Here is a 22,075-nt window from a genome sequence, read left to right as displayed (position 1 = left end):
TGGCACCACTGCAGTCCAGCATGGGCAACAGAATCAGATCCCATCTCAATAAAAAAAAAAGGGAGCTGTGGCTCTGTCAATTTTACAGCATCACTGGCTCACTTGGTGCCCGCCTGTGCCGTGGCTGATACCAAGCCCCAGAAACACATCCCATACACACACACTCCACACTGCATTCAGAAGAGCATTCATGCATTAGAAGAAAGAACATCAAAGAGATCGGCAGGGCGTGGTGGCTCATGCCTGTAATGCCAGCACTTTGGGAGGCTGAGGCGGATGGGTCACCTGAGGTCAGGAGTTCGAGACCAGCCTGGGTCAACATGGCAAAACCCCATCTTTACTAAAAATACAAAAGTTAGTTGGGCGTCATGGTGTACGCCTGTAATCTCAGCTACTCAGGAGGCTGAGGGAGGAGAATTGCTTGAACCCGGGAGGCGGAGGTTGCGGTGAGCCAAGATCGCGCCATTGCACTCCAGCCTAGGTGATAAGCAAAACTTCGTCTCAAAAAAAAAATAAATGAGATCACAAAATTTAACTGGTATTGGAAATATCTGGGTGAACAAGAGGGTCCCAAGAATATAAAAAGACAAATGGTTATATCAAGTAGGAAAAACCATGGACGCACCGTGGGTCCCCATAGACTCAAAGGTAACACAAGATTAAAGTAACTGGGCTGGGCACGGTGGCTCATGCCTGTAATCCCAGCATTTTGGAAAGCCGAGGTGGGTGGATCACCTGAGGTCAGGAGTTCAAGACCAGCCTGGCCAACATGGCGAAACCATGTCTCTATTAAAAATACAAAAATTATCTAGGTGTGGTGGCAGGCACCTGTAATCCCAGCTACTCAGGAGGCTGAGATAGGAGAATCACTTGAACGCGGGAGGTGGAGGTTGCAGTGAGACGAGATTGCGCCACTGCACTGCAGCCTGGGTGACAGAGCAAGACTCCATCTCAAAATAAATAAATAAATAATAACATAGAAGCCAGGCACGGTGGCTGACACCTGTAATTCCATTACTTTGGAAGGCTGAGAGAGGAGGATCAGTGGAGCCCAAGAGTTTGAGACCAGCCTGGGCAATATAGGGAGACCCTGTCTCTACAAAAATAAAATAGCCAGGCGAGGTGGCATGCGCCTGTGGTCCCAGCTACTTGAGAGGCTGAGGTGGAAGGCTGCCTTGAGCCCAGGAGTTCCAGGCTGCAGTGAGCCATCATTATGCCACTGCACTCCGACCTGGGAGACAGAGTGAGAGAGACCCTGTCTCAAACAAACAAACCCAAAATACGCCAGGCACAGTGACTCATGCCTGTAATCCCAGCACTTTGTGAGGCTGAAATAGGCGGATCATTTGAGGTCAGGAGTTCTTTTTTTTTTTTGATAAGGAGTCTCGCTCTGTCGCCCAGGCTGGAGTGCAGTGGCGCAAATCTCGGCTCACTGCAGGCTCCGCCTCCCGGGTTCACGCCATTCTCCTGCCTCAGCCTCTCCGAATAGCTGGGACTACAGGCGCCCGCCACCACGCTCGGCTAATTTTTTGTATTTTTAGTAGAGACGGGGTTTCACCGTGGTCTCGATCTCCTGACCTCGTGATCCGCCCGCCTCGGCCCCCCAAAGTGCTGGGATTACAAGCGTGAGCCACTGTACCTGGTCTTGAGGTCAGGAGTTCAAATTCAAGACCAGCCCGGCCAACATGGCAAAACCACATCTCTACTACAAATAAAAAATTAGTTGGGTGTGGTGGAGCATTCCTGTAATCAAAGCTATTTGGGAGGCTGAGGCATGAGAACCGCTTCAACCCAGGAAGCAGAGGTTGCAGTGAGCCGAGATCACACCATTGCACTCCAGCCTGGGCGACAGAGCGAGACTCCATCTCAAAAAAATAAAAATAAAAATAAAAAGATCAAGAGAACCTAAACCATTAAAAAAAAGACTCGCACGGGTGCGGTGGCTCACGCCTGTAATCCCAGCACTTTGGGAGACTGAGGCAGGCAAATCACTTGAGGTCAGGAGTTTGAGACCAACCTGGCCAACATGAGGAAATTCCATCTGTACTAAAAATACAAAAATTAGCTGGGTGTGGTGACACACACCTGTAATCCAAGCTACTTGGGAGGCTGAGGCAGGAGAATTGCTGGAAACCAGGAGGTGGAGGTTGCAGTGAGCAGAGATTGCACCACTATACTCCAGCCTGGGTGACAAGAGTGAAACTCTGTCTCAAAAAAAAAAAAGAAAAGAAAAGAAATCTGGAACACATACACGTGCACACACACACTGGAGCACTTGTGCAAGCAGTGGCTTAGAATGGGAGTCCCAATCAGGGCTCGGTCACGCATTTGCAGTCAACACACACCGCACGACACAAATACGTATAAAAAAGGCTGACATTTTATTTCCAGGTTGGCACATGTATAAGGCACAGGGGCAAATGGCTTTGGGGTCCCGGAACTGGAAATGGAGACGGGTGTGTCTCAGGTGTCCCTGCCTCCACCACCCTCTAAGTGCACTTGAGACAGGACCAGTGGTAGTGGTTCCGGCCCAGGGTCCTGAAGGGTCCCACTGGCTCTGGGGGAGAGCCATGGGGACAGCTCCCCAGGCGGGACCCTCTACTCTCCAGCTACCCAGGAGGGACCCTCTCCTCCTAGGGGGCGAGGCCAGCTCCAAAGTGCTTGGTGGCTCCCCAGGCTTAAGGGACCAGCCTGCCAGGGAGGGCTGGGGTCAGAGAGAGAAAAGTAAGATGAGAACGAGGAGAAGCACCCCCACTAGCACAGCGATGGCACACCACTGTCGGCGGTCTGGGAACGAGAAGGGCAGGGGTCACAGGGGGAGAGGGTACCACTTACAAACTGCCCCCACCAGGACTGACCCCTCCCCCGAGGGGACTCACCACTCGTCATGTGGGATACTTTGGCCAACTTCCTGCGGACCCCGTCCATGCGGGACTGGGTGTGATCCATCTCTTGGGCGAAGGCATCCAGCATGCTGCCAAGAACAGGATGGCATCAGCCCCAGACAGCCCAGACACACCAGGGCGGCCAAGAGCCCCTGGCCCACCCCCAGGGTCCTGGCCTCACATGCCCTGCTCATCCAGCTCTTCCCCAACGCGGCCGGACATGTGCTTCAGAACCTGGATGCTCCCAGACACCATCTCCAGCTGTTGATCCTGTTCATCCATGATCAGCTGCAGAGCGAAGGGGTGGGAGGTGCTGTTGAAAAGGACCCCAGAAGGCCAGGCGCTGTGGCTTATGACTGTAATCCCAGCACTTTGGGAGGCCGAGACAGGCGGATCACTTGAGGCCAGGAGTTTGAGACCAGCCTGGCCAATGTGGTGAAACCCCATCTCTACTAAAAATATAAAAATTGGCCAGGCATTGTGGTGGGCGCCTGTAATCCCAGCTACTAGGGAGGCTGAGGCAGGAGAATAGCTGGAACCTGGGAGGCGGAGGTTGCAGTGAGCTGAGATCACGCCACTGCACTCCAGCCTGGGCGACAAAGCGAGACTCCATATCAACAACAACAACAACAAAAAGGGACCTCAGACCTCGGATCAGTCTGCAAGGCTCTCCCCTCCCAGGATCCACCCCGCCGGCCCCAAAACCTGCTGTGTGGCCTGCGGCTCCTCGATGTAGCGAGACATGGCCGAGACTGCGCTGGCATCCAGCAGGTCGCTGGGTGACTTCTGGGCAGCTGGCTTGCCTGCCAGTATCTGCAGGGGCACACAACATAGGCTCAGGGAGAGACCCCAACTCACAGCGGGGCATGTGGGGCAAATCCCCATGGTGGTGAGTCAGGGAGGCAGACTCTGGGGAAGGAGAACCTGCATTCCCCACTCACCACTTACTAGCAAGGTGACCCAGAGACCCCATCATTTGACTTCCTTGTGCCTCAGTTTCCTCATCTGTAAAATGCAGAGAGCAGGATGGGGCATGGTAGCTCATGCTTGTAATCCCAGCACTTTGGGAGGTGGAGGTGGGCAGATAACTTGAGGTCAGGAGCTCGAGACCAGTCTTGCCAACATGGTGAAACCCCATCTCTACTAAAAATACAAAAATTGGGCTGGGCGCAGTGGCTCACGCCTGTAATCCCAGCACTTTGGGAGGCTGAGGCAGATGGATCATGAGGTCAAGAGTTTAAGACCAGCTGGCCAACATGGTGAAACCCCGTCTCTACTAAAAATACAAAAATTAGCCAGGCGTGGCGGCGGATGCCTGTAATCCCAGCTACTCGGGAGGCTGAGGCAGGAGAATCACTTGAACCTGGGAGGCTGAGGTTACAGTGAGCCGAGATCACACCACTGCACTCCAGCCTGGGTGACAGATTAAGACCTCTCAAAAAAAAAAAAAAATTACCGGGTGTGCCGGTGCACGCCTGTAATCCCAGCTACTTGTGAGGCTAAGGCAGCAGAATCGCTTGAACCTGGGGTGCGGTGGTTGCAGTGAGCTGAGATCGCACCACTGCATTTCCAGCCTGGGTGTCAGAATGACCTTGCCTCGAAAAAAATAAATAAAATGGGAAGAGCTAGAATCCATGTTTCCTGGGTTGAAATGAGGATTTAAAGAATTAATTCTCCGGGCGCGGTGGCTCAAGCCTGTAATCCCAGCACTTTGGGAGGCCGAGGCAGGCGGATCACGAGGTCAGGAGATCGAGACCATCCTGGCTAACACGGTGAAACCCCGTCTCTACTAAAAATACAAAAAATTAGCCGGGCGTGTTGGTGGGCGCCTGTAGTCCCAGCTACTCGGGAGACTGAGGCAGGAGAATGGCGTGAACCCGGGAGTCAGAGCTTGCAGTGAGCCAAGATCGCGCCACTGCACCCCAGCCTGGACGACAGAGCGAGACTCCGTCTCAAAAAAAAAAAAAAAAAAAAAAAAAAAAAAAAAAATCTTTAAAAAAAAAAAAAAAGAATTAATTCATGGGGGATACTTAGAGCAGTGCCCAACACATAGTAATGCTAGTAAATGTCACATTTTACTATTTGCTTATTTTTTGGGGGATTTTAGCTGGGATTACAGGCACCCGCCACCACATCCAGCTAATTTTTGTATTTTTAGTGGAGATAGGGTTTCCCCATGTTGGCCAGGCTGGTCTCGAACTCCTGACCTCAAGTGATCCACCTGCCTCGGCCTCCCAAAGTGCTGGGATTACAGGCGTGAGCTACCACGCCTGGCCCAACAGATGTTTGTTTGTTTGTTTGTCTGAGACAGAGTCTTGCTCTGTCACCTAGGCTGGAGTGCAGTGGTGTGATCTTGCCTCACTGCAACCTCCACCTCCCGGGTTCAAGCAATTTTCCTGCCTCAGCTTCCCAAGTATCTGAGATTACAGGTGCTCACCACCACGCCTGGCTAATTTTTGTATTTTTTGTAGAGGCAGGGTTTCATCATGTTGGCCAGATTGGTCTTGAACTCCTGACCTCAGGTGATCCACTTGCCTGGGCCTCCCAAAGTGCTGAGATTTTAGGTGTGAGCCACCGTGCCCAGCTCCAACAGATGTATTTTAGAGTTTGGATTTGAATTCCCCCAAGGCAGCACATCTGGAAGGCATGTGGGCACTGCTATGGGATGACAAACTGGGAGGAGCCTCAGTCCCCCACCCTCCCCGACCCCACGTAGGCTTATGAGGGAGAGAGAAAGGCTGGTGGTTCTCAACATATGAAAAATATCAACAGAGAACACCAAGAGAAAAAGTGGACTGACAGAGGTGGTTGGGAGAAACACAAACACACACACAGCAGGCACATTACAGAGGAAACTGGAAGATATGAGGATATGAGGGGGGAAAATGCAGATACACTCAGAGGCCAAGTGCACGCACCCAAGTAGGTTAGGTGCATGTACAGATGAAAAGGCATGTACAGATGAAAAGGATCACCTGAGGTCCTGGCCAACATGGGGAAACCCCGTCTCTACTAAAAACACAAAAATTAGCCGGGCATGGTGGCACACTCCTGTTGTCCCAGCTACCCAGGAGGCTGAGGCAGGAGAATTGCTTGAACCCGGAAGGTGGAGGTTGCAGTGAGTCAAGATTTCACCACTGCACTCCAGCCTGGGCAACAGGGCAAGACTCCGTCTCAAAACTAAAAAAGGAAGCTGGCCAGGCGCGGTGGCTCACGCCTGTAATCTCAGCATTTTGGGAAGGTGAAGCTGGTGGATCACAAAGTCAGGAGATCGAGACCATCTGGCCAACATGATGAAACTCCATCTCTACTAAAAACACAAAAATTGGCCGGGCATGGTGACTCACACCTATAATCCCAGCACTTTGGGAGGCCGAGGCAGGTGGATCACGAGGTCAAGAGTTCAAGACCAGCCTGGCCAAGATGTTGAAGCCCCCGTCTCTACTAGAAATACAAAATTTAGCCACGCATGGTAGTGGGTGCCTGTAATCCCAGCTACTCGGGAGGCTGAGACAGAGAATTGCTTGAACCCGGGAGGCAGAGGTTGCAGTGAGCTGAGATCATGTCACTGCACTCCAGCCTGGGTGACAGAGCAAGACTCCATCTCAAAAAAAAAAAAAAAAAAAAAAATTAGCCAGGTGTGGTGGCATGTGCCTGTGTTACAGCTACTCAGGAGGCTGAGGCTGGAGAATCGCTTGAGCCCAGGAGGCGGAGGTTGCAGTGAGCCGAGATCGCGCCACTGCACTCCAGCCTGGCAACAGAGCGAGATTGCATCTCAAAAAAAAAAAAAAAAAAAAAAGGAAGTTATGCGCAATGGCTCACGCCTATAATCCCAGCACTTTGGAAGCCTGAGGCAGGCAGATCAGTTGATGTGAGGAGTTTGAGACCAGGCTGACCAACATGACAAAACCCTACTAAAAATACAAAAATTTGGCCAGGCGCAGTGGCTCACGCCTGTAATCCCAGCACTTTGGGAGGCTGAGGCAGGTGGATCACCTGAGGTTGGGAGTTCGAGATCAGCCTGACCAACGTGGAGAAACTCCGTCATTACTAAAAATACAAAATTAGCCAGGCATGGTGGTGCATGCCTATAATCCCAGCTACTCGGGAGGCTGAGGCAGGAGAATTGCTTGAACCCAGGAGGCGGAGGTTGTGGTGAGCAGAGATTGCGCCATTGCACTCCAGCCTGGGCAACAGAGCAAGACTCTGTCTCAAAAAAAAAAAAAAAGAGTAAAAGGCAGGCATGCGTCCTGGAAACGGGTGCACACAGGACAAATGGCATGGAAGCAGAAAGGAGATAGGTACACAGGCCCCCAGCCCTCTCCTGCAACAGGAAACCAGTATAGACCCAGAGGAGACAGTAGAGAGGAACCCACGGACATATACACACAGAGAGGTTCAGGTGCACACACCGAGAAAGTGCAGGCACGTAGACAGCAAGAAGACAACTGCACACAGAGAGGATGGGCACTGTCGCAAAAGGGACAGGTGAACACACACAGAGAGATCTGGCTTGGTTACCCCCAGGCGCTCAGGTGGGCAGGGTGGGTAAGGAAGGCTTACCTCTCTGTTATTCCTCTCCAAAAATGCTACGGCTGTTGGGCTGACCATATGGTCCTTCATTTCCTGGAGGTGAGGACAGCATTAGGGAGGAAAGACACTCAGGCCAGGCGCGGTGGCTTAACGCCTGTAATCCTAGCACTTTGAGAGGCCGAGTCGGGTGGATCACCTGAGGTCAGGAGTTCAAGACCAGCCTGCCCAACATGGTGAAACCCCATCTTTACTAAAAACACAAAACTTAGCCGGGTATGGTGGCAGGCACCTGTAGTCCCAACTACTCAGGAGACTGAGACATGAGAATCACTCGAGCCCGGGAGGCGGAGGTTGCAGTGAGCCAAGATTGCAACACTGTACTCCATACTCCAGCCTGGGCGACAGAGCAAGGCTCTGTCTCAAAAAAAAGAAAGAAAGAAAAAAAAAAAACACACACACACACACACTCAAACCTTCCCCCACTCCCCGCCTGCAGGACCTTTCCTGACCTGGACTGCCTCTCGCATCCGCTCCACGAACACCTTTCTCTCCTGCAGGTCCCCGGCGGGGAGCTTGAACTTGCCTGGGTTGGCTTCCACTATACGTGGGCTGAGAGTCAAGGGTCAAGGCCAGAGCCAGATATCATCCCCGTCCCTAGGGGTCCAGCCCTCCCCGAGGGCGGGCTCCCAGGTCCCCTGCCACCGCAATGGGCTCTCCCATGCCACCCCCTGCCACAAAGCCCCAGGATATCGATGGTCTCTTCCAGGTCCTCGAGGTCCCACTCGATGCTGCGCAGGCCATTCCGCAGCTCATTGGTCGTCCAGTCCAGCTCCTCGCGTCCGACCGCCGCGCTTTCCTGCAGGAGCTCGCACCAGCGCTGGTACAGCCCGCGGGCCGTGTTCACCGCCTTCTGCACCTCGCTGCGGGCAGGGGCACGGCGGGCGCGGCTGGGGGCAGGCGTTCCTCCCGCCTGCCTCTGCCCCCGACTGCAAACCCAAACGCATGGGGGACTCCGGAGACCCCTATATACCCCTGCGTGCGCCTCCCACTCTGCACCCGGACGGCCTTGCCCAGCCCGCCGGGCACGCTGGGGCCGGCACCCGGGCACTGGCTGGTTTGGGTACAGAGCACCCTCCGCCCTCCCCCGTCGTTGTCACTCACCCTCGGACTACAAAAAAGGGGTCTTCGAGAGACATGTCAGTCCCTTCCCCCCCAGGCCGAACCCCCCTCCTGGCCTGGGTTCGCGGGCTGGTTCCCTCCCAACAGAGGAGAACGCGCCGCCACCCCCGCCCCCGTCACGCCACCATCGAGAGCGGGACCGCCAGGGGAGAAAGAGAGGCCTCGGAGGCCCGACGTGCGGACACTTCCGCCCCCTCCGCAGCCATCTTGGTTGTGGGCAGAGGCAGCTTCCGGTGCGCATGCCCCCGCCCCTTCGCCCTCTTGTGCCGCACCTTAGGGGGCGGTGTCGGAGTTCTGTCTGGGCCTGTTCGGGTCCGAGTTCGGAATCTCGGTTCAAGACCCAGTTCCTCGGATTGTTCCTGCGCAACTTCAGTTTCCCTTCCAGGCACGGGCAATGTAAATAATGATAGCCTCCCTCATCTCTGGCGGGTGGGGATTATGGCTGGGGAAGGGGCTCATTCGATTTGTTGAACCTTTTCATGGACTCCCTGAGCTGGCACCTGGGGAGATCGTCCCAGTCCAGGGTCCCGAGTGTCAGGTTTGGGCAGGGTCTGGGGGAGAGGTGGTCCTCCCTTCTCCCTGCGGGGGCGGGGTGAGGAGCGGGCCTGCCCTCCGGGGAGTTCTGCCGCATTCTCCCAATCTCTCTTTCCTGAGAAGTGGGGGAGTTGGGGGCACCTCGAGGTCGCCTTGGGGCGAGGTGGTCGTGAGTGGGGGTCCCAGATATGCCAGGGGCGGGGGGAGATCACCTTTGAGAGCGTGCGTGGAGGTGGGTTTCTTCAGAAGCGCGGAGTGTTTCTGGGTGCGAGCCTGGGAGTCGCGGGAGGTGTGGTGGCTTTGAGGATGGTCTCCAGGGGGGCCCTCTGTGTGTGGGGTCTCCGTCCGGGTAGGGGCCAGGAATATCAGCGGAGGGACTCAGGGTCGTCCCTATGTGTGACAGTGGCGCTCTGTGTGTTGGGGAGCCTCGGGAAAGCACTTTTTTTGAGTGGTAGGGGGCCTGGTCTCCCCCGGAGGGTGGGAGGGTTATCTGAGGGAGTCCTCGGAGGGTCGCCCCCTTGCGCGTCAGAGTTGCTGCGTGGGGTCTGAGATAGCGCCTGGGCTGGGGAAGTCATTGTGGGGTCTCCGTGGTAAGGTTAGCGGGGCGGGGACGAGGGCGTCTTCGGCAGGTCGTCGCAGTCTGGCACCATCGTTGAATGGGGACGAGTTTGGGAAGGGTCTTTTAGGAGGGAATAATTTTTGAGTTCCCAGCGTGCGGGGGAAGGGCGGGACGGGAGGGTGCCCCAAGGCCCGAGTAGATCAGTGTGGGGCAGGGGTCAGGAATAACCTGGGAGGGAGCCTTGTATGGGGGAAATAATTGGCAAGGGGAGAAATGGGATGAAGGGGGCCTCAGCGGGTCGTCTATTGTGTATGCAGGGTCGTTCTGTAGCGTCTCTGGGAGACGGCGTCCCTGGGAGCCCTCAGGTCGCCCCTACCCGCTGCGGGGTGCTTTCCTGGCGTGACGCCTTCCTGGCCCCTGGAGGGAAGGAAGTGAAACTCTCCTCTTCACCCACCCGGCTGGAATGCGAGTCAGGAAGCCTGGGGCTCCAGCCTGCTCCGGCTGCCCCGGCTGGGGATGGGGAGGGGCGTGGCCGGCGCGCAGAGCCCCGCCCCTCCCCTCCCGGAAGCCCCGCCGCCGCCCGCTAAGGCGATCTCGGGCCCTGTCCTAATATGGGCAACCGGAAGCGGCCCGCGCGACTGCCCTACGTCACTACGTCCAAATTTAGTTGTGGAAGTCAGCGGGCGCTGGTGGCGGGAAGGCGCCGCGAGCCAGTGCGGGCGGAAAGTGGGGGGCGCACCACCCCTTAAAGGGCCCGCACCAGGAATGAATGGAGCCATTCGATCAATTCTGCATCCTATTTTTGGAGGAATTGGAATTAGGATTTCTTGGAGAGACGGCGCGTAGCGGAGGGTAGGGCGGAGGTTTTCTATCTGCTCTGTCTCTGCATTGCTGGGTTTCCAGCTCCCAACCGAACCCCGCCTCCCCGAGCGCGGAGGCGGAACTCGGCCCCCTTGTTTGGGGGGCAGCAGCCACGTGTTCACGGGGACTGTCGTGCGCGCCGGGTTCGCAGCCGTGCGAGCTCTGAACCCACCCGTGGAGCTCCTGTCGCGGGAAACTGCGGGGGAACGGCTTGGTACGAATCACGGGAACCCGTAGCCCGGGGCGGGTCACCGCCTACAAGCAAGGGCTGGCGTACGCTAGAGACCGAAGAGCTGGAGGCCCCATTAGCCCCCTTTCACAGCAGTAGCAAATATTGTTTGTTTAGTAAATATTGGCCCAGTGACTCTGCCTTGGTTTCCGCACTTGAAGGAAGCAGATAGAACAGTATCCTCCGAGGAGTGGAGGCTGGGGATCGGTGAATTATTGATAAAAGAAGAGCTCTTAACCTAGCCTGGCACGTAAGCGCTGTTAGCATGATTATTGGTGCAGAAAACACTCATTAGACACACCTGGTAAATGCTAAGAACAGTGGCCACAGGGGATGTTCAGGCTGGAACCCGGGTCTTCCCCTGTGTGAAGGGAAACTTGCTGCCCACGACCCACTGGGGCCTCCAGACGTGAGCATGTGGGTAGGCCGTGAGCTCCACCCCCGGCCCCCCTCCCTTGGGCCAGGGCGCTGATGCATCGGCGGGGCTCAGAGAAAGGAACCCACCCAGAAAGCTCAGCGTGGAGTGGGGGGGATGCTCCTCCTCGCCAGGGTTCCCGTCCCCTTTCCCTGCTGGGTAAATCACATTCTGTCGCTTTAAGGAGTGTTTGGCCGCGACGAGTTGGAAAGCCCGGATGCGTCCTTCGGTTGGGCGGGGCGTCTCAGTGACGTCACTGGGGGTATAAAAGGGCCTGGGTGGCGGGCGCCTGGGTAGAGCGTCCTAGCCGTGTCACTGCGTGGGTTGGTTCGTGTAGAGAGGCGTGAGCGAGCCCGTTGTCCGGAGTGCATCTGCTGCCTGTTCTGTCCGTCCCGGGAGCCCCCGCCGCTGTCGCCGTCGAGTCGCCATGGAAGTGCAGAAGGAGGCACAGCGCATCATGACCCTGTCGGTGTGGAAGATGTATCACTCCCGCATGCAGCGCGGTGGCCTGCGGCTGCACCGGAGTCTGCAGCTGTCGCTGGTCATGCGCAGCGCCCGGGAGCTCTACCTCTCGGCCAAGGTGGAGGCCCTCGAGCCCGAGGTGTCCTTGCCGGCCGCCCTCCCCTCTGACCCTCGCCTGCACCCGCCCCGGGAAGCCGAGTCCACGGCCGAGACAGCGACCCCCGACGGTGAGCACCCGTCTCCGGAGCCAATGGACACGCAGGAGGCGCCAACAGCCGAGGAGACCTCCGCCTGCTGTGCCCCGCGCCCCGCCAAAGTCAGCCGCAAACGACGCAGCAGCAGCCTGAGCGACGGCGGGGACGCTGGACTGGTCCCGAGCAAGAAAGCCCGTCTGGAAGAAAAGGAAGAAGAGGAGGGGGCGTCATCCGAAGTCGCCGGTCGCCTGCAGCCCCCTCCGGCGCAAGCGGAAGGCGCCTTTCCCAACCTGGCCCGCGTCCTGCAGAGGCGCTTCTCCGGCCTCCTGAACTGCAGCCCCGCGGCCCCTCCGACGGCGCCGCCCGCGTGCGAGGCAAAGCCCGCCTGCCGCCCGGCGGACAGCATGCTCAACGTGCTCGTGCGGGCCGTGGTGGCCTTCTGAGGACCCCGAGCAGCGCTGCCGGAGCCCAGAGCGCGCGTCGAACCGTCGGCCCGAGGGCGCAGACCCGAGGCGAGGCCACCCCCCTCCATCCCGGGGGAAGCGCCCGCGAAAACCGTGGAGAGAAGCCGCCGCCCGGGCTGCTGAGAGGCCCGGAGAGGGACTCTGTCCCCGGGGAGCCATCGCCTTCAGTGTGCAGCGACGGCACCGAGGAGTCTGAGCCGGGGGCGCGGGCGCCTTCCGCAGAGACCTGCGCCCACAGGTGCTGTCTTAGTGGACTGGGACGTGAACCTTTCGCCCTCCTTCTGGACTGGGAGAAGGGAGGCTTGGGTTTTTTGTTTGTTTTGTTTTTTAAGATCTCCTCAGGGTCAGACTTCATTTTGTACTGTGGGCTGTGCTGGCCCTTTCAAGGTTTTTCAAGAGTTGGTTTTGCGTTTCCAACCTCGGAGAATTCCAGGCACTCCCCTTCCCCCTCCGCTGACATACTTGTATAAGCGGTCATCGTTGCGTCATGGGGCAGGCGTGGGGAGCTTCCTGTCGCCTTGCGTGGGTGTGGGGCCTGGCAGGAGGGTCTGGGGCGTGCACCCGCCCTGGGGAGTGGGGAGGAGAGTGGCCTGAGTCACTTCACCCCCGCGTGCTGCTGGTTAATGTCCTGCGCCTCTGTACCTTCGGGTGGGAGCGCGGGCTGATCTAGTTTCACATTCAAGTTTTTCTCATCTGCATTAGAGGTGCCCAGTAGGTTCCCAGGTTCCAGCGTCCCCCTCCCTCAGACACACGGACACAATCAGCCGAGGTTCCTGGTCTGAATCACGAGAATGTGGAGGGGTGGGGGGTGTCAGTGGAAAGGCATAAGGCTGAGCTGAGACCAGTTGCTGGTGAAATTGGGCCAATCTGGGGAGGGGAACATCCTTGCCAGGGAGTTTCTGAGGGTCTGTTTTGTTTACCTTTCGTGCGGTGGATTCTTTTTAACTCCGTCTACCTGGAGTTTTGTTAGAAATGTCAGATAGGAAAATAAAAACCATCTGAGTAAAAAAGCCGGTGCTGTCTGTTTTTCTGCTCTGGTGGGGGAGGGGCGGGGTTAAAGGGTCAGGGGCTGGCAGCGGCTCGCTGGGGCCCCAAGAACCGGTCTGACCGGTTACCACGTGGGCGAGAGAGGGCTGGGCCCCCTTTTCCTAGCCCGGGCATTCCCTAACTGGTGGAGCCCCGCCTCCCCCAGATTTGGGGGTTCCCTTGAAATTGTCCTACCACTCCGGGACAGGGAGGTCGGGGCTTTTTGAGTTGAGACAATAGTGTTAAACACACTGCCCCAAGCGGAGCTGGGGATCGATCGCACGCACTTTGAAGCCTTGAAAGGTGGTAGATCTCGCCCCACCCCCTAGACCAAACTGATTCAGCTGCGGCCGGGGCCCTACAGTCTCAGGTGGAGCTGAGCGGGTGAGCTTTGAAGGGCTCTTTATTCCCCAATTCCCGTGTCTTCCTGGAGGAATCGCTGTGTGGCTCAGGCAGGGACGTGCAGCCTCAGTTTCCTCATCTGTGAAATGGGCCTCTAAGCAGCTCCTCCATCCGGCATTAGGTTTTTAAAAATGCCCATTAGAGCCCTAGGTATTTTCTTGGGTCACTCCCCAGCTCTAGAATAACCACCCTGAAAGGAGAAAGCCCTTTCAATATCCCCCACGTAGGTTTAGGAGTGGGGTTGTGGGCGTTGCCCCAGGGCGAAGGGAGGGGGCCTGTCGGGAAGACAAAGGAGTCGCAGGTGCGGGGAGTGGTGGCGGCGGGAGGGAGGCGCCGGGAAAGCGCTCGCCCCGCCCCCCCGACGGCTGGCTCTGCCGCCGCAGGCTTCCCATGACCCCAGGGGAACTGACCCCGTGGCCGGAGGGTAGAAGGAGGGGCAAGCCGGCCTCAGGACGGTGGTGGAATCTGGGAGCTTTGGCTCCCCTCCCGCCCAACCCACACCCCCTTTCCCCTCCTGTGTGGATTGTGAAGGGGAGCTTCTCACCGTTCTCCTCCAGCCAAGCTCGCCCCCACGGCTGCCTGATTCCTTCCTGGGAACACGTGGGGGGACTTTTAAAAGGCGCCACCTACTCCGAGTCCTGACCCACCCAACTCCCCCAGGGGACGTGGGGGCAGTGGAGCCCCACACCGCAGGCGGTAGCTCAATGCACCCGCGTCGGAGTTCCTCCCCCGCGAGCGTGGCAAGGCTCAGGGAAGTCCCGGGCCCCTGGGGAGGGGGCCTCGCCGCGCATCCTGTCGCAGGAACGGCAGGGCCCTTCCTTCCGCGGGAAGCGGCTTGGCCGACCCCCGCCCCCGCCCGGGCCTCTTGGGGGTTTCCGGTGCCCGGCCACTGTGGGGCTGGGGACTGAAAGTGATGGGACGGAAGAGGGGGCTGGATCAAACACCCTACAGACACATCCCCTTAAGACACACCCATCCCCAAGTCCCCATTGGACCCATCAGAAAAGGCAGCATTGAACCTTGTCACAGCAAATAACATTGGTGAGGCCTGGACTAATTGATTGGACACTGGCTGTGAAAACTAAAAAGGTCACCCATCCTGTGACCAGCAGGTTCCAGCAGGGAACTCCAAGCCTGCTGCAGGAGACTCCAGAAAGGTGTTTGCTGCTGGCTTGTACTAAATTGGCACAAACTGCAAACAGCACAGCCTACATGCCCATCCTCCCAGATGGGTCCTCCCCAGAGGATAAAAGGCCCGAGCCAGACAGAACTACACACACACGCCACACAGATAATTCGGAACCAGAAACATGATGCTGAGTGACAAAGGCCAGCTGCAGAAGTCAGGTAAGAAGCACATATTCCGGGCCGGGCACGGTGGCTCACGCCTGTAATCCCAGCACTTTGGAAGGCTGAGGTGGGCGGATCACCTGAGGTCAGGAGTTTGAGACCAGCCTGGTCAACATGGTGAAACCCAATCTATACTAAAAATACAAAAATTACCCGGGCAAGGTGGCAGGCGCCTGTAATCCCAGCTATCCGGAGGCTGAGGCAGGAGAATCACTTGAACCTGGGAGGCAGAGGTTGCAGTGAGCCAAGATGGTGTCACTGCACTCCAGCCTGGGCTGCAGAGGAAGACTCTGTCTCTAAAAAAAAAAAAAAGAAGAAGAAGAAGAAGAACATATTCTGGAGAGAGGGAGACAACCAGGTCTACTTTCTTGCTATGCATCCTTGACCTCTCTGGGCCTGTTTCCCCAACTGTGTATTAGGGACAATAATAGTCCCTGTCCTTTAGGTTTGTTGTAAGGATTGAGATTACACATGTAATCCTTACAACAAATCTAGCAGAGTGCCTGGCACATAGAAAATGCTAAATGTGCTGGGTGCCGTGATTCATACCTGTAACCCCAAAAATTTAGGAAGCTGAGGTGGGAGGATCATTTGAGGCCAAGAATTTTCAGTGCAATCATGGCTCAATGTAGCCATGTAGCCTTGAACTCCCAGGCTCAAGCAATCCTCCCCACCTCAGCCTCCCAAGCAGGTTGGACCACAGGCTCAGGCACCATGCACAGCTAATTTCTTTTTTCTTTCTTTGTGTTTCTTTCTTTCTTTCTTCTTTCTTTCCTTTCTTTGTCTTTCTTTCTTCTTTCTTTCCTTTCTTTTTTCTTTCTCTTTTCCTTTTTCTTTCTCTTTCTCTCTCTTCCTTTTCTTTTTTTCTTTCTTTTCTTTCCCTCCTTCCCTCCCTCCCTCCCTTCCTTTCTTTCTTTCGACTAGAGCCTCTCTCTCTATCACCCAGGCTGGAGTGCAGTGGCTTGATCACAGTTCACTGCAGCCTTGAGCTCCTGGGCTCAAGCAATCCTCCCACCTCAGCCTCTGGAGTAGCTGGGACTACGCCACCACACCCAGCTAATTTTTCTTTTTTTTCTTCTTCTTCTCTCTCTTTTCTTCTTTCTTTTCTTTTCTTTTTTGTTTTTGACAGAGTCTCGCTCTGTTGCCAGGCTAGAGTACAGTGGCGCAATTCGGCTCACTGCAACCCCTGCCTCCCGAATTCAAGCAGTTCCCCTGCCTCAGCCTCCCAAGTAGCTGGGACTACAGGCACACACCACGACGCCTGGCTAATTTTTTTTTTGCACCGGTTGTCAAATGACCCTTTATTAAAATATTTTTCTTTGTGCTTCTTAACTAGCTGGGCATTTCACAGCACCACTGTGTGGTTTTTTTGGTTTTTTAGGGTTTTTTTTTTTTTTTTTTTTGAGACGGAGTCTCGCTCTGTCGCCCGGGCTGGAGTGCAGTGGCACGATCTCGGCTCACTGCAAGCTCCGCCTCCTGGGTTCACGCCATTCTCCTGCCTCAGCCTCTCCGAGTAGCTGGGACTACAGGCGCCCGCCATCACGCCCGGCTAATTTTTTTGTATTTTTAGTAGAGACGGAGTTTCACCGTGGTCTCGATCTCCTGACCTCGTGATCCGCCCGCCTCGGCCTCCCAAAGTGCTGGGATTACAAGCGTGAGCCACCGCGCCCGGGTTTTTTTTTTGAGTCGGAGTCTCGCTCTGTCGCCCAGGCTGGAGTTCAGTGGCACGATCTCGGCTCACTGCAAGTTCCGCCTCCTGGGTTCACGCCATTCTCCTGCCTCAGCCTCCCGAGTAGCTGGGACTACAGGCGCCTGCCACCACGCCCGGCTAATTTTTTTGTATTGTATTTTTAGTAGAGACGGGGTTTCACCTTGTTAGCCAGGATGGTCTCCATCTCCTGACCTCGTGATCCGCCCGCGTCGGCCTCCCAAAGTGCTGGGATTACAGGCGTGAGCCACCGTGCCTGGCCAGCACCACTGTTGATGTCATCTATGACGTCATGAGGGTGGCGGCCATCAACATTACAGCCCACAGACTGGGCAGTCCCCAGGATCTCTTTGATGGTTCCAGAGAGTTCTCTGGCTAAAGATCGGTGCTGCATCTGTCGAGTAATGTTGACGATCTCATCAAAAGTGATATTCCCATTGTGTCTAATGTTTTTATGTTTCTTTCTGTCTCTTGGTGGTTCCTTGAGGGCTTTAATGATCAGGGCAGAGGCAGAAGGCACCACCTCAATCTGGGCCTGTCTGTTCTGAATGGTCAGTTTCACTGTCATCCTCAGGCCCTTCCAGTCACCCGTTGCCTTGGCAAGGTCATTACCAAGCTTTTTTGGAGACAGACCCAGGGGGCCGATCTTGGGGGCTAGCACAGAAGTGGCACCCCCTTCACCCCGGGTGCACCTCAGGTATACAGATTTGATCTTGTTGGGGTTGAACTTTGGCAGCATGGTGGAGGTGATTGGTGTCGGAAAAACCTGGATTCTGGACGACCAAAGAAAGTTGCACCTTGGGCTCCTCCAAGCCGAAAGCCGAAAGCCCAGCTAATTTTTTTTTCTTTTTGACACGAAGTCTCGCTCTGTCACCCAGGCTGGAGTGCAGTGGCGCGATCTTGGCTCACTGCAACCTCCATCTCCTGGGTTCAAGCAATTCTTCCGCCTCAGCTTCCTGAGTAGCTGGGATCACAGGCACCCGCCACCATGCCTGGCTAATTTTTGTATTTTTAGTAGAGACGAGGTTTCACCATGTTGGCCAGGCTAGTTTCAAACTCCTGACCTCAGGTGATCCACCCACCTCTGCCTCCCAAAGTGGTGGGATTACAGCCATGAGCCACTGCACCTGGCTGAAATTTTTTGTATTTTAGTAGAGACGGGGTTTTACCATGTTGGCCAAGATAGTCTCCATCTCGACCTTGTGATCCGCCCGCCTCAGCCTCCCAAAGTGTTGGGATTACAGGCATGAGCCACCGCGCCTGGCTCTTTCCTTTCTTTTAACAGGGTCTTGCTCTGTTGCCTAGGCTGGAGTGCAGTGGCACGATCTTGGCTCACTGCAATATCTTCCTAACAGGTTCATGAGATTCTCCCACCTCAGCCTCCTGAGTAGCTGGGATTGCAGGTGCACACCACTGCACCTGGCTAATTTTTGTATTTTTTGCAGACACCGGGTTTCACCATGTTGCCCAGGCTGGTCTGGAACTCCTGAGCTCAGGTGATCTGCCTGCCTCAGCCTCCCAAAGTGCTGGGATTACAGGCATGAACCACTGCACCTGGACGTATTTATTTTTTACTTAGGATCTGTGCCCTAACTCAGAAGTTAATTCTGTTAATTCTACCAATGTCCAGCCTGGGCCTGAATGAGTGAATGAGGTTGTTTTGGGTAAACAGGTGTTACATGCTTAATATTTATCATCTCATTAAATCAGTGGCTTCTACACGACTCTTAGAATTTCTCAAACCTCAGATGGTTGAGGGGTGAGGATATTTGTGATAGTTTCATTACTACTGTACTATTATTATTATCATTCATAGACAGGGTCTTGCTATGTTGCCCAGGCTGGAGAACAGTAGCGTCATCATAGCTCACTGCAGCCTCCACCGCCTGGGCTCAAGCAGTCCTCCCACCTCAGCCTCTGGAGTAGCTGGGACTGCAGGCGTGTGCCACCATGCCCAGCTAACTGTATTCATGTAATAGTTTTCTTTGAGTTAACCCACTTATTAATCACTCTCCCTATTTAGAAAGTAACAGTTTTTTAAAAGGTTACAATGAAAATAAAACAATGTCAAAAGATCCTGCTGAAACAGTAACAGGTTTAATAGTTTCAAAGAGAGATTAGCCAGCCTTAATGACACATTGTTTCCAAGGGAAGAAAACTATGCTTGGGCTGAGAAGGGGGATGCAAGTTGACATGGGAGAAATGTGGAGAGATCCAGTCCATGTTATTTAAATAACATTGAATTGGGCTAGGCGAAGTGGCTCACGCCTGTAATCTCAGCACTTTGGGAGGCTGAGGTGGGCGGATCACCTGAGGTCAGGAGTTTGAGACCAGCCTAGCCAACATGGTGAACCACCACCTCCAATAAAAATCCAAAAATTAGCTGGGCATGGTGGTGAGTGCCTGTAGTCCCAGCGACTTGGAAGGCTGAGACAGGAGAATTGCTTGAGCCCGGGAGGCAGAGGATGCAGCAAGTCAAGATCACACCACGGCACTCCAGCCTGGGCAACAGAGTGAGACTGTTTCAAAAAAATAATAAATAAATAAATAAATAAATAACCTTGAATTATTTTGCCAGACTGTCCCAGAATTTGGAAAATTCTGCTTCTGGAAGAGGGACAAACTCCTATGATGATCTGCAAGGCCCTGCTTGATCTGGGGCCATCCCATCTCTGGATGAATCGTGCATCACCTTCTGGCCACATGGACCTGCTTTTTGTTCCTCATACTTCCACAGCCTTCACAGCCACATGGCCTTTGGATATGCCGTGACCTCCTGAAGATCTTTCAGCTTCCTTGCTCACCTAGTGAAGCCAGCTCAGCTCAAGGGGCAAATCCTCAGGGAAGTGTTCCCTGTCTAACCCTCTTTTGGCCTAAGGACCGCTTTATTTTATTTTTAATTTTTATTTTTTGAGATGGAGTCTCTCTGTCACCCAGGCTGGAGTGCAGTGGCACGATCTCAGCTCACTGCAACCTCCACCTCCCAGGTTCATTCTCCTGCCTCAGCCTCCCGAGTAGCTGGGATTACAGGCGCCCACCATCACACCTAGCTAATTTTTGTATTTTTAGTAGAAATGGGGTTTCACCATGTTGTCCAGGATGGTCTCAATCTCCTGATCCGCCCGCCTCGGCCTCCCAAAGTGCTGAGATTACAAGCATGAGCCACCGTACCTGGCCTATTTTATTTTATTTTAATTAATTTATTTTTGAGACAGGGTCTTGCTTTGTCACCCAGGCTGGAGTGTAGTGGCATGATCCAAGGCTCACTGCAGCCTCAAAGTCTAGTGCTTAAGGGATCCTCCCATCTCAGCTTCCAGCATAGCTGAGACCCCAGGCATACACCATGATGCCTGGCTAGTTTTTTAATTTTTTTGTAGAGATGGAATTTCCATGTTGCCCAGGCTGGTATTTTTTATTTGTTTATTTATTTAACCAGTCTCTGATGGGAGGCAAGACCCCTATATTTGACACTCGGATCAAGAGCTACTTTATTTAAAACATTTGGCCAGGCATGGTGGTTCACGCCTGTAATGCCAACACTTTGGGAGACCGAGGCAGGAGGATCACAAGGTCAGGAGTTCAAGACCAATTTGGCCAATAAGGTGAAACCCCATCTCTACTAAAAATACAAAAATTAGCCAGGCATGGTAACGCACGCCTGTAGTCCCAGCTACTCCAGAGGCTGAGGCAGGAGAATTGCTGAAACCCTGGAGGAGAAGGTTTCAGTGAGCCGAGATGGTGCCACTGGCACTCCAGCTGGGCGACAGAGCAAGACTCCGTCTCAAGAAAAATAAAGAGACCAGGCACAGTGGCTCACACCTGTAATTCCAGCATTTTGGGAGGCCAAGGTGGGCGGATCACAAGTTCAGGAGTTCGAGACCAGCCTGGCCAATATGGTGAAACTTCGTCTCTACTAAAAATACAAAAATTAGCCGGGCGTGGTGGCAGGAGCCTGTATCTCACCTACTTGGGAGGCTGAGGCAGGAGAATCGCTTGAACCCGGGAGGCGGAGGTTGCAGTGAGCCGAGGTCACGCCACTTCACTTTAGCCTGGGCGACAGAGCAAGACTTCATTTCAAACAATTATAATAAATTTTGGGGAGGCTGGGAGTGGTGGTTCATGCCTGTAATCCCAGCATTTTTGGAGGCTGAGGCGGGTGGATCACTTGAGGTCAGGAGTTTGAGACCAGCCTGGCCAACATAGTGAAACCCCATCTCTACTAAAAATACAAAAATTAGCCAGGCATGGTGGCGTGCACCTGTAGTTTCAGCTGCTCGGAGGGCTGCGATGGGAGAATCGTTTGAACCCGGGGCCGGGGGGCTGAGGTTGCAATGAGCTGAGATAGCGCCAATGCACTCCAGCTTGGGTGACAGAGCAAGACTCAGTCTCAAAAAAAAAAAATTTTTTTTTTTTTTGTTAATACTTATCACAAGTGCAATTTTACCTTTGTAGAATTAAACCGTTGTTTCTGAGTTAGTTTCCTCTTGAAGCCTACGGACTCCAAGTCTAGCAGATGGTTAAGTGGTTTTTGTGAATGAATGATGCCTTTGCAACCTTCGTTTGAGATCTGTCCTCTTAACGTCCACTGTGTACAGATGAGGTAACAGGCCCACAGAGTTTCGCTCTGCAAGATAGCAAGTAAAGGACAGCTCTAGTCGGGTCCTCTATCCCGAAGCCTCCTCCCCACTCTGCCCTGCCCTGCCGTGCAGGACCCAAGGGAAGGGCGCCCCAGTTCAGTCTCTGTAGATCTGGGCAAGGGCCGGGCCACAGGTCGGGACCAATCCAGAAGCAGCACCCAGACCGGTTTTCCGGTTCCAGGACCTTGGGCGAAGTCCACCCGCCCGAGGGCAGGGACGACGCAGGCCACGCCGCAGCCCAGTTGCTAGCCAGGCAGGGCGGGATTTGATCTTGCCAAGGAAATGTGAGCGGGAGGCCGAGCGTTGGAGGTGGGTAGGTCGTCACTACGCAGGGCGGAGCCATCCTATGTCTATCACGCCCAAGGGCGGTGCATGCAAATTGACTCCCGCCTTTGGCTTTTCCGCGGGCTCCGCCCCCGCGCGCTGCAACCCGCGACTTCCAAGAACTCCCCGCGTAGTCAGTTGCCCGGGCCACGCCCCCTTCCCGGACCCACCCTGCCCGCACCAGGGAGGCGGGGGCGGAGCTTGCGGCCCAGCGGGAAGGCGGAGGCGGGGGCCGCGCCCAAGTCCCGGGGGCGTCAGAGGCGTGGGGAAGTCGTGGTTTCTGCACCGCCCTCGGGGGTTCGGCTCCCAATCC

At 55.0% G+C, this 22,075-nt stretch overlaps 3 protein-coding genes and 1 pseudogene across 7 annotated transcripts in view; 2 read left to right on the top strand and 2 right to left on the bottom strand.

Moving 5' to 3' along the window:
• The window catches only part of NACC1 (nucleus accumbens associated 1), a 33,674-nt gene extending 25,028 nt beyond the window's left edge, over positions 1-8,646 (top strand). For both annotated transcript variants that reach the window (XM_030820665.1, XM_030820663.1), the window contains 2 exons: positions 305-314; positions 8,635-8,646. The gene's annotated coding sequence lies outside the window, so the exon portion shown is untranslated. The remainder of the gene's footprint in view (positions 1-304; positions 315-8,634) is intronic.
• On the bottom strand, positions 2,359-8,816 carry STX10 (syntaxin 10). 4 transcript variants are annotated; one of them, XM_003275603.3, is made up of 8 exons: positions 8,580-8,816; positions 8,169-8,338; positions 7,928-8,022; positions 7,449-7,511; positions 3,591-3,698; positions 3,067-3,173; positions 2,880-2,974; positions 2,359-2,787 (listed from the first exon to the last, which is right to left on the bottom strand). In XM_003275603.3, exons 1-8 carry the CDS (start codon positions 8,612-8,614, stop codon positions 2,711-2,713), a joined length of 750 nt encoding a protein of 249 aa, XP_003275651.2. In that variant the 5' UTR covers positions 8,615-8,816; the 3' UTR covers positions 2,359-2,710. The 4 variants fall into 4 exon arrangements, with proteins under 4 accessions (XP_003275651.2, XP_030676526.1, XP_030676527.1 ...); XM_030820666.1 differs by having other exon boundaries at positions 2,359-2,974; XM_030820669.1 differs by lacking the exon at positions 2,359-2,787 and having other exon boundaries at positions 2,886-2,974; positions 3,071-3,173; positions 8,580-8,815.
• Positions 8,817-8,848: 32 nt separating this feature from the next.
• Positions 8,849-13,325, top strand: IER2 (immediate early response 2). The gene has a single exon (XM_030820662.1). The coding sequence runs from the start codon at positions 11,623-11,625 to the stop codon at positions 12,292-12,294; it is 672 nt and encodes a 223-aa protein (XP_030676522.1). The 5' UTR covers positions 8,849-11,622; the 3' UTR covers positions 12,295-13,325.
• Positions 13,326-14,444: 1,119 nt separating this feature from the next.
• On the bottom strand, positions 14,445-17,617 carry LOC115837030 (annotated as a pseudogene).
• Positions 17,618-22,075: the final 4,458 nt, after the last annotated feature.

This window comes from Nomascus leucogenys, chromosome 10, assembly GCF_006542625.1.
Source record: "Nomascus leucogenys isolate Asia chromosome 10, Asia_NLE_v1, whole genome shotgun sequence".
NCBI classification, from domain to species: Eukaryota; Metazoa; Chordata; class Mammalia; order Primates; family Hylobatidae; genus Nomascus; species Nomascus leucogenys.
This window is presented reverse-complemented; position numbering and strand designations above follow the sequence as displayed.

What these genes read in the sequence shown, in the direction of transcription:
- IER2 (XM_030820662.1), top strand. Translation starts at nt 11,623, where the DNA reads ATGGAAGTGCAGAAGGAGGCACAGCGCATCATGACCCTGTCGGTGTGG.
- STX10 (XM_030820666.1), bottom strand. Translation starts at nt 8,614, where the DNA reads ATGTCTCTCGAAGACCCCTTTTTTGTAGTCCGAGG. An exon ending in GGATGCGAGAGGCAGTCCAG is followed by an intron (nt 7,512 to 7,927) that starts GTCAGGAAAGGT and finishes CCTCACCTCCAG; the next exon opens with GAAATGAAGGACCATATGGT. An exon ending in TGGAGAGGAATAACAGAGAG is followed by an intron (nt 3,699 to 7,448) that starts GTAAGCCTTCCT and finishes GTGCCCCTGCAG; the next exon opens with ATACTGGCAGGCAAGCCAGC.